This window comes from Haliotis rubra, unplaced genomic scaffold, assembly GCF_003918875.1.
Source record: "Haliotis rubra isolate DU_JTF1 unplaced genomic scaffold, ASM391887v1 Scf498, whole genome shotgun sequence".
NCBI lineage: Eukaryota > Metazoa > Mollusca > Gastropoda > Lepetellida > Haliotidae > Haliotis > Haliotis rubra.
The window spans coordinates 481,584-496,820 of NW_025767188.1; the positions used below are offsets into that span (position 1 = coordinate 481,584).

At 42.5% G+C, this 15,237-nt stretch overlaps 1 protein-coding gene and 1 long non-coding RNA gene across 13 annotated transcripts in view; one reads left to right on the forward strand and one right to left on the reverse strand.

The window, feature by feature from the left end:
• Window positions 1-7,330, reverse strand: part of LOC124291619 — a 237,458-nt gene extending 230,128 nt beyond the window's left edge. Inside the window, exon 1 of the long non-coding RNA XR_006902248.1 lies at window positions 7,278-7,330. This is a non-coding gene — a long non-coding RNA (uncharacterized LOC124291619). The remainder of the gene's footprint in view (window positions 1-7,277) is intronic.
• Window positions 1-15,237, forward strand: part of LOC124291599 (tripartite motif-containing protein 45-like) — an 87,820-nt gene that overhangs the window by 49,045 nt on the left and 23,538 nt on the right. For 8 of the 12 annotated variants that reach the window (XM_046728635.1, XM_046728630.1, XM_046728629.1 and 5 more), the window contains one exon: window positions 10,317-10,613. The exons of 1 other annotated variant lie outside the window; for it this stretch is intronic. In XM_046728635.1, the coding sequence (XP_046584591.1) occupies window positions 10,322-10,613 (292 nt within the window). In that variant the 5' untranslated portion in view covers window positions 10,317-10,321. Of the gene's footprint in view, window positions 1-8,373; window positions 8,509-8,561; window positions 8,685-10,316; window positions 10,614-15,237 lie in introns of those variants that run through there. 3 more of the 12 variants (XM_046728634.1, XM_046728632.1, XM_046728636.1) reach the window with 3 other exon arrangements.

The window sequence follows — 15,237 nt, forward strand, 5'->3', positions numbered from 1 at the left end:
GGGGTTGGTTCCTGTGAGTGCGCAGACCTCTACCAAGAGTATCTCAGATGTAATCGATTGGATTGAGATCAGGTGGCCTTGACGGCTAGTCAAGAACATTGATTCCTGCGTTCTGCAGGTAATTCGTGGTCAAGGTGGCTGTATGGGGTCTGGCATATTGTAATGTTGAAAGTGTAGACCTGGACCATGTGCTGCCATGAATGGAATAAATTCGAGGGGTTAGCACCTGGTCGCGTTAACTTACAGCATTAAGGTTCCCACGGATAACCAGAAGTCGGGAACGGGCAATCCCACAGAAAGTACCCCAAACCATGATACTTCTGACCCCAAATCTGTAAACTTCCTGTACACAACACTGAGCAAAACGTTCACGGCGTCGCCTCAACACTCTCATCCTACCATCAGCGAATCTGAGGGTAAATCTTGATTCATCACTGAAGACAACTCGATTCCAGTTTCTGTGAGTGCATCGGAGGTGTCGTCGGGCCCACAGCAAACACTGACGTCAATGTCATGGCGTAAAAATGATTCCGCGATATGGTCGTCAAACACGAAGGTGTGCAGCTCGCAGCCGGTTTCGGGTGGTTTGTGCCGACAGTCGACCCCTAAACAGCTCATTTCTGGTTCCTGTAGCAGTCAAAAAACGGTTACGGGGCTGACGTAACACAATTTGACGGTCCTCCGCCTGTGACGTCACACGTGGCCGGCCTGGCCTGAGGCGATCAGTGGTGCAAGTTTGTTGCAGTGGAGTCTGTAAATCATAAACAGTCCGACGGCTACACCCCATTGTCCTTGCAACGTCAATTACTGACGTTCCCGCATCCAGCATGCCAACGGCACGTTCACGCTGCACATTTGAGAGGCGCGGCATTAAGATTAGCTGTTTTATGTTAGTGCTTTAAAGTGTGTTTTTTTCACTTTGTACAGTTGATGGGGAACATGTGCGATCGAATGCACGTGCAATAAGATCACGTGACCAGTGGCACATTAAAACACGTTTTAGCTCTATTGTTGGGGTGCACGATGTTTGGATTGATTTCAATGTGCTGTGGTAACTTTTTTCTTGAGTCGATAGTTGGGGATTAATATTATGACACCAGAAAACTGTCTACTATAACAATTCATATTTTTATTTACAAACATAAATTGTGAAGTTTCTATTTTGACTTAGAATAAATAGTTACGTATTTCAAACCAATAGATTTACCTACGAAATGAGACATAGATCACAATCGAAGCCGTACTTCGGGAGCTTGGGTCTTAGAAAGATCAAAATATCGATTCCGAGCCAAAATCGTTGCTCAGGATTTGTACCGCTAACCTGCCTGTTTTCTTGTTTACTGCATCGTGTACACAAACGACATGCACCAAAACACGCTGAATCGAGTACTTGGTTTTAGCATTTCTATTACATAATTCCTGACTTTGTTTAAGAGAATATCTAATTTTATACCACATTTATCGACCGATTCACTGACAGAGAGCAATCAGAGCATATTGTTTTGTGTATACACCAATCACGTGGTCAGCTTCTTGCAGTAAATCCGCTTGACGTCATTATCTCCAACCTGTTGAGATCCACATCGCCGCAGTGAGCTATTTATAGCACTCCACGTGTTCAGATATTAACACGGCAGAGTTAGTGTTGGATAAACCGCTCGGCTTACTATATGTGACGTATATAAGATCGGCAGTGGTTTGTCAATATCGAAAACGGTCAAACGTTAGGTAGCACTGGTCATTATAACTGGAGATTATTCGAAGTGGAAAAGGGAAACACAAGAGAGGAGGCATTAGAATTTTACACAGTTTGTTATACTACAACCGTGTCCAAGCTGCTCAAATGATGGGTGTTATCTTGGATAAGCTCGCTGGCTTTACAGGCCTCTTCTCCGGGTTTCCCATAGACAAAATTCTGCCTGTATGTTTTTAATATACGTGTATAAATTGCAGTTTTTGTTTTGACAAATTTATTGACGTGTAATGAAGTTTCAATGAAATTTTACATGATAAATTTCAGCAAAGTATTATGTATCCCTTTCTTCGTTCATTTGTTGATGTTTGTTTAAAAAAAAATATATCTGTGCATGATGTTATGTCATGTTATTACAAATATACCTATTTCCATATTTAAGTGTGATTCGATCTAAAAAATGTTGTGAAAACGGTTATTGTCCGGTTTGTCTGGAGGAACTGAAGAACGTCATCGACAGCGACGAGATGAGATCCGTTCCTGTCGTCGTCCTGGCTGACAAGCAAGACTGGCCAGGACGGACAGGGGTGATTCAGGCAATTTCTGATGTCATCAATTTGGATAATATTTCACAATATTTCAATCAGTTTATTTCTGATTTCAATGAAAAACCCCACTTTGTTTTAGACCAGTTCAGTAGAATTTACTTTTCCCAAACTTTGCTGTCATAATAACAGTAGAGCTTATCCTTCAACATCCAAACTCTGGTTTCGGTAGATTTATGAGTATTAAGCAAACGTAAAGACATTTCATTGACATACTGACATACAACAACCTCTAGATCTCTTCTTCATCTAAAGTTTCTGCCCTGAAGCTGCCGCCAAGTTGTCGGAAGTAGTGGACGCCCTTCACCTTCAGAAGATGACGGACCGGAAGTGGTACAGTCAGGGGACATGCGCTACGACCGGGGAGGGTGTGTTTGAGGGTCTGGAGGAAATGTCCCGACTGGTGAAAGATTTCAAACAGAGCAGGAGGCGGTGAATGTTTAAAGACGGAAATAACCACAAACTTGTATCTGTGATAATGTCCAGAAGTTCAAAGGTGTCCAACTCCATGACAGCTCGGGAGCATTTGTGTACAGATGTATCGATGGTGTTACTCCACGTCGAGCCCCTTGTAAAGATTTCAAATAACAGTCGTTGTTAGACTGTTCAGAATGGTGTCAAGACAGCTGATGCATGGCAGTTGCTAGCCTTGTAGCCTTGTGGAAGAACAGCATCCTGAAATTAGAATGAAGAGCCATCTGTGTAGATCCAGAGCCACCAGGACAAAGACTGCAACCATTATTTAACTCATCCTGTGATCCTGTACGACAGGCGATCGTTTCCACGACAAAAGTGATTGACTTCCTCTGCGAGGGTTAGATTGAAAACACCATTTCAATGTAGCTTTTTTCGTATATATCTCGAGCTGTTAGCATTTAAGCTTTTTCAATGTTTTAAAACAAAGATAATTATGGGGAACACGTAAAAACGTAGATTCCAGCATGACCTAAAAGGTAATTGTTCATATGTATTAGCACGGTCTCTTGTAATATGTCATCACATTATATATTCCCTGAAATTGGCTGCAATTATTTGTTATGATTACATATAAACAGTACATTGTACTTGAACCACCCAACATCAAATCTGGAGAAAAACTTATTTTAAAGAGGTGTAGTTTTAACTATGATTTCCTAAAATACTTACCCTCCAGTGTAGGTGTACTTGGATTCGTGTCGTTATTGCAATGAAACGTGTCACAAATTGTTTTATTGTAGTGTATATCAAATACTGCCTGGCTGAAATCAAGGGTAAGCATATATATTGTATTTACACTGGACATGTCAGTGGGTCAGGGTATGCGTCAGTTACCAAGATGCAGTCCATGATGAGTGATGAAGGAACAGTTCTGTCTGTCCAGGCAGATGTCCGTGTTTATGTGACTGGTGGCCTGCAAGTCTTGGACCATGTGTTACTGAAACCAACAAGTATCAAGGAGATCCCTCTGTATCACACTCACGACTAGTGGTAATGTACCCTCACGACTAGTGGTAGTGTAGCCTCACGACTAGTGGTAGTGTAGCCTCACGACTAGTGGCAGTGTAGCCTCACGATCAGTGGTAGTGTAGCCTCACGGTTAGTGGTAGTGTAGCCTCGCGACTAGTGGTAGTGCTGCCTTACGACTAGTGGTAGTGTAGCCTCACGACTAGTGGCAGTGTAGCCTCACGACTAGCGGTATTGTAGCCTCACGACTAGTGGTAGTGTAGCCTCACGACCAGTGGCAGTGTAGCCTTACGGCTAGTGGTATTGTAGCGTCACCACTAGTGGCAGTGTAGCCTCACGACTAGTGGCAGTGTAGCCTCACGACTAGTGGTATTGTAGCGTAACGACTAGTGGTAGTGTAGCCTCACGACTAGTGGTTATTGTAGCCTCACGACTAGTGGCAGTGTAGCCTCACGACTAGTGACAGTGTAGCCTCACGACTAGTGGCAGTGTAGCCTCACGACTAGTGGTAGTGTAGCCTCACGACTAGTGGCAGTGTATCCTCACGACTAGTAGTATTGTAGCCTCACGACTAGTGGTAGTGTAGACTCACGACCAGTGGTAGTGAAGCCTCACGACTAGTGGTAGTGTAGCCTCACGACTAGTGGCAGTGTATCCTCACGACTAGTGGCAGTGTAGCCTCACGACTAGTGGTAGTGTAGCCTCACGACTAGTGGTATTGTAGCCTCACGACTAGTAGTATTGTAGACCTCACGACTAGTGGCAGTGTAGCCTCACGACTAGTGGTAGTGTAGCCTCACGACTAGTAGTATTGTAGACCTCACGACTAGTGGTATTGTAGTCTCACGACTAGTGGTAGTGTAGCCTCAAGACTAGTGGTATTGTAGCATCACGGCTAGTGGTAGTGTAGCCTCACGACTAGTGGTAGTGTAGCCTTACGGCTAGTGGTAGTGTAGCCTCACGACTAGTGGTATTGTAGCTTCACGACCAGTGGTATTGAAGCCTTACGACTAGTTGTAATGTAGCCTCAGGGCTAGTGGCAGTGTAGCCTCACGACTAGTGGTAGTGTAGCCTTACGACTATTGGTAGTGTAGCCTCAAAACTAGTGGTAGTGTAGCCTCACGGCTAGTGGTATTGTAGCCTCACGACTAGTGGCAGTGTAGCCTCACGTCTAGTGGTAGTGTAGCCTTACGACTGGTGGTAGTTTAGCCCCACGACTAGTGGTAGTGTAGTGGACTTAATCATCCAGGAGTTGTATCTACTTGTTGGAAACTTGTAATTATCAGTAAATATTGCAAAAGCTTCGTTTCATTTCTGCATTGTGGTGTTTACACTTTGATGAGAAATGTAGACATTTCTTTTTTGTTATCCACGAGTGTGTGAGTGAGCGAATTTACCCCGCACCCCAGCAATATTCCAGCTATATGGCGGCGGTCTGTAAATAATCGGATCTGGACCAAACAATCCAGGGACCAACAGCATGAACATCAATCTACGTAATTGGGATACGATGACATGTGTCAATCCAGTCAGCGAGCTTGACTACCCGATCCCGTTAGTCGCCTCTTACGACCAGCATGGGTTACTGACCCGGATCTTCACGGGTGTTATCCACGAATTGCCATCAATCACGGAATGAGGTCACAGCGGACATGGAATGAAAGTAAAACACTAAGAAGGCACAGTGACCACGATCTATTGACCGTGAGGAAAAACAGACTGGTGTACGAACAAAGATGTATGTTTTTTTGTTTGATATTATACCCTTGTGAGACATTAACAATAAATAAATAACAGTGACATGAAAGACAGGCCTTTGTGGGTTTGAGAGAACCGTGCAGATGTAGAGCAGGTGGACAACAGATGTAGAGAAGGTAGACTAGAGATGTAGAGAAGGTAGACTACAGATGTAGAGCGGGTAGACAATAGATGTAGAGCGGGTAGACAACAGATGTAGAGCAGGTAGACAACAGATGTAGAGCAGGTAGACTACAGATGTAGAGCAGGTAGACTACAGATGTAGAGCAGGTAGACAACAGATGTAGAGCAGGTAGACAACAGATGTAGAGCAGGTAGACTACAGATGTAGAGCAGGTAGACTACAGATGTAGAGCAGGTAGACAACAGATGTAGAGCAGGTAGACAACAGACGTAGAGCAGGTAGAATACAGATGTAGAGCAGGTAGACTACAGATGTAGAGCAGGCATACTACAGATGTAGAGCAGATAGACTACAGATGTAGAGCAGGTAGACAACAGATGTAGAGCAGGTAGACTTCAGATGTAGAGCAGGTAGACCACAAATGTAGAGCAGGTAGACTACAGATGTATAGCAGGTAGAATACAGACGTAGAGCAGGTAGACTACAGATGTAGAGAAGATAGACTACATATGTAGAGGGGGTAGGCTCTACATGTAGCCCAGGTAGACTACAGATGTAGAGCGGGTAGACTACAGATGTATAGAAGGTAGACGACAGATGTAGAGAAGGTTGACTAGAGATGTAGAGGAGGTAGACTACATATGTAGAGCGTGTAGAAAAAAGATGTAGAGCACGTAGACTACAGATGTAGAGCACGTAGACTACAGATGTAGAGCAGGTAGACTACAGATGTAGAACAGGTAGACTACAGATGTAGAGCAGGTAGACTACAGGTGTAGAGCAGGTAGACTACAGATGTAGAGCAGGCAGACTACAGATGTAAAGCACGTAGACTACATATGTAGAGCAGGTAGACTACAGATGTAGAGCAGGTAGACTACAGATGTAGAGCAGGTAGACTACAGATGTAGAGCAGGCAGACTACAGATGTAAAGCACGTAGACTACAGATGTAGAGCAGGTAGACTACAGATGTAGAGCAGGTAGACTACAGATGTAGAGCAGGTAGACTACAGATGTGGAGCAGGTAGACTACAGTTGTAGAGCAGGTTGACTACAGATGTAGAGCAGGTAGACTACAGTTGTAGAGCAGGTTTACTACAGATGTGGAGCAGGTAGACTACAGATGTAGAGGAGGTAGACTACAGTTGTAGAGCAGGTTTACTACAGACGTAGAGCAGGTAGTCTATAGATGTAGAGCGGGCAGACTACAGATGTAGAGCAGGTAGACCACAGATGTTTCTGGGATATCTTCACATGGGAGAGTTGTACGTACGTCAAATGGCATATGTCTGAGCTGCCTTCTGTTCAACACGATCACAAGCCCCTCCCCGCCACCCCCACACACCCCACCCCATTACCCACACCCCTGTTACTGCAATGACTTGGCAACTTGGTGGTGGAAGGGAGATAACTCGTGATGAGGTATTTTAATAGAGCAATAACAGCGAACGCCCGAATAGTGTATCACCACTTGAGCTGTTCCCGAACTTCCCGTGTGTTGTAAACAGACATACGAGGGGCACATTGAAGAGCGATGTTCGAGTAGCAGTACGAGTACTGAGTCCCATGGGGTACTGTCAATCGCTCTTCAAGGTGCTTCGCCGAGTGGCCCTCGACGACCAAAAATTTGATGAATGCTCTGTACACAAGACTTATCCATTTCTGCAGTTTCAATAGGGGTACATGTCACGTGACCGAAAACTAGCCTCATGTTCATGTCATAATTACGTTTATGTGAATGATATAAACCTTTCTTCCATATCATACAGTTACTTTGTATCATGCACATATCAGAAGTATTTCAGGCTCAAAAAGTTTTGATAACCCCTCGTACACAGTGTACATGTCTACTTGATGGTCAACGAAGCACTCAGATTTCCAGCCACATGTTGATGACGGTAGTCTGTATATAGTCGAATGTTGGCCGGATAAACGAGTGGTTGCTATTATGGCAGCACCCAAGCAGTCCGTGTATGACAACAATTATTCTTCCCAGTGACGGAACCTATTTATATAGTCCCCACGTAGACAGGCAGATGTTTCTTGATCCTTGATAACCAGAATCTCATGTGGAATGAAACATACGGTTCGTGACCTATGTTGACCACATGTCAGTCTTGACCAATCTGTACACAAGTATATGTGAGTCCACCGACATCGTTCAGTAATTTTGAGGGTCAACGTGCGGGTATCATGACAATGAGCTCTCACGGACATGGTCGCCATCTGTGATACCCGCACAACAAACTTCTCGTCCCGTACACTTCAGTATTTACACTTACATATCAAACGTCAGTACAAATAAATGTGAAGTCTTGACCATACTCAGAAAAGAGAGGGAGTGATTTAACACCGCTTTTAGCAGTATCATGGCGGGGGACACCTGAAATGGGCTTCTCACATTTGGTCCATTTGGGGAATCAAACGAACAGACGCGTCATAACATGAATGTTCATGATTTCACAAAAAGGTAACGGTGTGCCTTATTCCTGAGTGAGTGAGTGAGTAAGTGAATGAGTGTATATGCAGTCATCCAGCTATCACAGCAGCTATACAACTGCGACAATAAATCTTGAATCGTGACCCTGCGTATCCAAGGCGATTTCAAAACACAATCACCCATTCGAAATCACTCGTTCCTTTCCGTAATATGAAAACCGCTGGTCCCTGAATGACGAGTTCATCACGAATGAACCACGTCAAACCTATACGGTATATCTCTTCCTGTGCTCAGTTTCCCTCTACACCGGTTACCTAGGGTCTATCTCGCCTGGTGCTCAGTTTCCCTCTACACCGGTTACCTGTCTGTCTCAGGTAAGTGTGTTGTCACAGGGGCTGTGTCTATTCCAGTTATAAGCTACACACCTGTCCTGCTGTGTACAGGTAACACTACAATGGTTCATCTAACTGTTAGGTCATCTCCAGGCACATTCTCAAATCCGGGCGCCTAATATACTGTAATATTTAGACTGAGCATAGTGTATGGAGTGTCTACTTTCATTACTTCCTTGATCGGCCTCTTGACTTCAATACTGAGATCTGTCCCGATGTATGTGGATGTATGTATATAATGTGTGTTTGCTAAAGTTGTTACTGAAATGATCACAGATAAATGCTACAGCACAAAATATGGTAAAATACTTCTACATTAACAGATTATTTTACATCTAATGTAGAGAAACCCGAACTGAACGTCTCCTACTTTCGATATGGTAATGAGCTGGTGTCGCCATGTATCTCTGTCAGGTGATTGACATGCTGCACACGGTTCATAACTGCATGTTGTAATGCTGGTGACGACGAGTTGCAAAGATCCATTGACGAGCTGCTCACAGACAGGTCACTGATTCCTTGTGCTCCGTGACACCAAACTATGCCCAGTCTGTTATACCATACAATGTCATGTGGTAATGCTTGTGAACCTCAAAAGATAACATATTCCTATAGCACAATATCACAACTCATACAACAGCACGGGGGACCGACCGACTGACTTTCATGGCAGTGTTTCTTGAACTAAACACCTGAACTAAATTATGAATTAATACCGTAAACGAGCAAGCTTTGAAACCAACAAAAACAACAACAAAGAAATGTGCTGTAATTAAGAGTTGTATTCTAAAATTAAGTAAGTTCAGAAATCAGTACAAAGGCACCACAAGTGTCTAAAAACCTTCGTATTGTGGCTCAACGGTTCCAGTATGTCAGGCAAAGGAGAGAATTTTGTGTTTGTGTAAACCGTGAAATATCTGAGGGATTGTATGTTCTGTGTTTTACGTATGAAAAAGTATCCAGTATCAATATCAGGCCAAAGAAAGAATCTACAAGACGGACAGAATCCAACCAACAGACGGTCACTTCCCTTCATCCAATATCCAGTTTCTAACGCTTCTCAAATACAAGATTGTTTGTGTATAACGTGAAATATCTGATAGAATAGGTGTACTATGTTTTATTTATGACCAGGAAGACAGAGCGACCCACACACGCACACATCATACACACACAATACAGACGACCCATGTTTTATTTATGACCAGCAAGACAGAGCGACCCACACAGGCACACATCATACACACACAATACAGACGACCCATGTTTTATTTATGACTAGCAACACAGAGCGACCCACACAGGCACACATCATACACACACAATACAGACGACCCATGTTTTATTTATGACCAGCAAGACAGAGCGACCCACACACGCACACATCATACACACACAATACAGACGACCCATGTTTTATTTATGACCAGCAAGACAGAGCGACCCACACAGGCACACATCATACACACACAATACAGACGACCCATGTTTTATTTATGACCAGCAAGACAGAGCGACCCACACAGGCACACATCATACACACACAATACAGACGGCCCATGTTTTATTTATGACCAGCAAGACAGAGCGACCCACACACGCTCATATCATACACACACAATACACACGGCCCAGTTGAAACACGTCTACCAATGTTATCTCTCATTGATTATAGGATCTACATACATCTGGAATATGTTTTCATTCGTTCATAATTCCAAGAGCAGGATTTACTAGACATAGTTCTTTTAGACCTGTCAGTAAATCGGGACTACAAATATGGTCGGTGTTTATGTAATGAATGTTGTGGTTTGTATAGTGGAAAGGATGTTTATGTCGTGTCTGCTGACTTTTGGTAGGAGAGATGGCGACCTCCCAGAAGTTGACAGAACACTTCCTGACATGCACCATATGTACAGAGGTGTTTGACAAGCCCTGTACACTTGTGTGTAATCACACCTTCTGTCGGAAATGTGTCGTCAACTACACCAAAACCAGACGGGAAGCCCTCAGTGCCAAGTCTCTCCCGTGTCCATTCTGCAGCAAGATGACGAAAGTTTCTAACCCCGAGAGACCAGTGGAGGAGTGGGCGGATGACGTCAAGCCGAGCTTTGTCATCCAGGGACTTTTGGACTCGTTTGGCCCCGGATCTAAAGGTGAATAGTTGTAGGTTGTAGCAATATACGTGTTGTTTGCAAGCAGGTAACAGAATAATTGATTTAAGCAGTATAAATGTTTGTGATGTTATGAACACTGTGTGACCGCTGCTATGTATATACTAGTATAGTTTGATGTATGTAAAACAACTGTTTGTGAGGAATGTGACCTTTTATTGTGGATATGTGTTCAACGAGCAAGACACAGCATATCAGGTGACATGACCAAAGACATATATAAACCTTATTCATGATCCGTACAACAACGTTGACGGTGAGACAATTTCAAACATATTTACATGACGTTTCAACCTGATGTTTCCGATACATTTTCTCGCATGTGTCAAGTAGGAACATGATGCGACACATCCAGCCCTATAATACATTGTGATGTCACCAGGTTAATATCACCACATCTAGCCCTATAATATATTGTGATGTCACCAGGTTAATATAACCACATCTAGCCCTATAATACAATGTGATGTCACCATGTTAATATAACCACATCTAGCCCTATAATATATTGTAATGTCACCAGGTTAATATCACCACATTCAGCCCTATAATACATTGTGATGTCACCAGGTTAATATCGCCACATCTAGCCCTATAATATATAGTGATATCACCAGGTTAATATAACCACATCTAGACCTATAATACAATGTGACGTCACCAGGTCAATAGCACCACATCTGGCCCTATAATATATTGTGATGTCACCAAGTTCATATCACCTCATCTAGCCCTAAAATACATTGTGATGTCACCACTTTAATATCACCACATCTAACCCTATAATACAATGTGATGTCACGAGGTTAATATCACCACATCTAGCCCTATAATACATTGTGATGTCACCAGGTTAATATCACTTCATCTAGCCCTATAGTACATTGTGATGTCACCAGGTTAATATCACCACATCTGGCCCTATAATACATTGTGTTGTCGCGAGGTTAATATCACCACACCTAGCGCTATAATACATTTTGATGTCACCAGGCTAATATCACCACATCTGGCACTATAATATATTGTGATGTCAACAGGTTAATATCACCACATCTAGCCCTATAATACATTGTGATGTCACGAGGTTAATATCACCACATCTGGCCCTATAATACATTGTGATGTCACCAGGTTAATATCACCACATCTGGCCCTATAATACATTGTGATGTCACCAGGTTAATATCACCACATCTGGCCCTATAATACATTGTGATGTCACCAGGTAATATCACCACATCTGGCCCTATAATAAATTGTGATGTCACGAGGTTAATATCACCACATCTAGCCCTGTAATACATTGTGATGTCACCACTTCAATATCACCACATCTAGCCATATAATACATTGTGTTGTCACCAGGTTAATATCAGCACATCTAGCCCTATAATACACTGTGATGTCACCATGTTAGTATCACCACATCTGGCCCTATAATAAATTGTGATGTCACGAGGTTAATATCACCACATCTAGCCCTATAATACACTGTGATGTCACCATGTTAATATCACCACATCTGGCCCTATAATAAATTGTGATGTCACGAGGTTAATATCACCACATCTAGCCCTGTAATACACTGTGATGTCACCATGTTAATATCACCACATCTGGCCCTATAATAGATTGTGATGTCACGAGGTTAATATCACCACATCTAGCCCTATAACACACTGTGATGTCACCATGTTAATATCACCACATCTGGCCCTATAATAAATTGTAATGTCACGAGGTTAATATCACCACATCTAGCCCTGTAATACATTGTGATGTCACCACTTCAATATCACCACATCTAGCCATATAATACATTGTGATGTCACCAGGTTAATATCACCACATCTAGCCCTGTAATACATTATGATGTCACCACTTCAATATCACCACATCTAGCCCTATAATACATTGTGATGTCACCAGGTTAATATCACCACATCTAGCCCTATAATACATTGTGATGTCACCACGTTAATATCACCACATCTGGCCCTATGATATATTGTGATGTCACCAGGTTAATATCACCACACCTAGCCCTATAATACGTTGTGATGTCACCAGGTTAATATCACCACATCTGGCCCTATAATACATTGTGATGTCACGAGGTTAATAGCACCACATCTAGCCCTGTAATACATTGTGATGTCACCACGTTAATATCACCACATCTAGCCCTATCATACATTGTGATATCACCAGGTTAATATCACCACATGTAGCCTTATAATATATTGTGATGTCAACAGGTTAATATCACCACATCTAGCACTATAATGCATTATGATGTCACGAGGTTAATATCACCACATCTAGCCCTGTAATACATTGTGATGTCACCACTTCAATATCACCACATATAGCCCTATAATACATTGTGTTGTCACCAGGTTAATATCAGCCCATCTAGCCCTATAATACACTGTGATGTCACCATGTTAGTATCACCACATCTGGCCCTATAATAAATTATGATGTCACGAGGTTAATATCACCACATCTAGCCCTATAATACACTGTGATGTCACCATGTTAATATCACCACATCTGGCCCTATAATAAATTGTGATGTCACCAGGTTAATATCACCACATCTAGCCCTGTAATACACTCTGATGTCACCATGTTAATATCACCACATCTGGCCCTATAATAAATTGTGATGTCACGAGGTTAATATCACCACATCTAGCCCTATAATACACTGTGATGTCACCATGTTAATATCACCACATCTGGCCGTATAATAAATTGTGATGTCACGAGGTTAATATCACCACATCTAGCCCTGTAATACATTGTGATGTCACCACTTCAATATCACCACATCTAGCCATATAATACATTGTGATGTCACCAGGTTAATATCACCACATCTAGCCCTGTAATACATTGTGATGTCACCACTTCAATATCACCACATCTAGCCATATAATACATTGTGATGTCACGAGGTTAATATCACCACATCTAGCCCTATAATACATTGTGATGTCACCACGTTAATATCACCACATCTAGCCCTATAATATATTGTGATGTCACCAGGTTAATATCACCACACCTAGCCCTATAATACGTTGTGATGTCACCAGGTTAATATCACCACATCTGGCCCTATAATACATTGTGATGTCACGAGGTTTATAGCACCACATCTAACCCTGTAATACATTGTGATGTCACCACGTTAATATCACCACATCTAGCCATATAATACATTGTGATGTCAGGTGGTTAATATCACCAGATCTACCCTTGTAATATATTGTGATGTCACCAGGTTAATATCACCACATCTAGCCCCATAATACATTGTGATGTCACCATGTTAATATCACCACATCTAGCCCTATAATGCATTGTGATGTCACCACGTTAATATCACCACATCTAGCCCTATCATACATTGTGATATCACCAGGTTAATATCACCACATCTAGCCTTATAATATATTGTGATGTCACCAGGTTAATATCACCACATCTAGCCCTATAACGCATTATGATGTCACGAGGTTAATATCACCACATCTAGCCCTATAATACATTGTGATGTCACCACGTTAATATCACCACATCTAGCCCTATCATACATTGTGATATCACCAGGTTAATATCACCACATGAATGAATGGTTATTTCAGATACAACTAACTGCAGTTATTGTAAGGAGGAACGGGAGACAACTGCAGCTACATCTTGGTGTTCTGTTTGTGACGACGCACTATGTGAACAATGTACAAGGATGCACAAACGAATTCCCTCTTTCCGTCACCATGACGTAGTTGACCTGTCTGGTGAGACAAAGGTCAAGGTCAAGAGAAAGGTCATGTGTAAAGTTCACAAGGACGAGAATATGAAATATCTTTGCAAAGACTGTAAAACAGCTGTTTGTCAAACATGCTGCACTATCCATCACAGGAAATGTGACATGGTTGTTGAAATTGAGTCAGAGATTCCTGCAATGAAAACCGAGCTGAAAAGGAATAAAGAGAATTTATTAAAGAAAAACGATGAGATAAAAACATATGTTGGAAAACAAAACTCCATTGTCAAAGAAGAATTGGCACTATATATACAAATAGAATCAAGCATCAAGTCTGCAAGTCTCACAGCAATACAGATGATCAAAGCCAAGGAACGGAAACTTCTGTCTGAACTGAAAGAGATGTCTGACAGACACATTGGACAACTGAAGGCAACCATAAAGTCAGGTGAAATGTCAGTACAGATGTACCAACAACAGACTGAGCTGATAGACCAGGCTCTACAATCTGAGTGTGACATGGATGTGTATGAGATGTATCAGGGATGTGAGGCCGGTGATGTGGAAACTGTCGGAGTCGTAGACGTGAAGGAGAAGGGAAGAATAGACAGGATAACATTCAGACAGAACACGGACAAGCTGAGTAGAGCACTGGAAGATCTCCATCTGGGTGAGATACACGTCCAGTATGACGATGTGCTGGACCTGAAGGCTGCTCCTTTGTTACAGGACACCATTGATGTGACTGTAGCAGGAGATGCAGGTGGAGGAGACCCCTATGACGTAACCATGCTAGTGGTGAATGGTACAGACACAGTGGTAGTT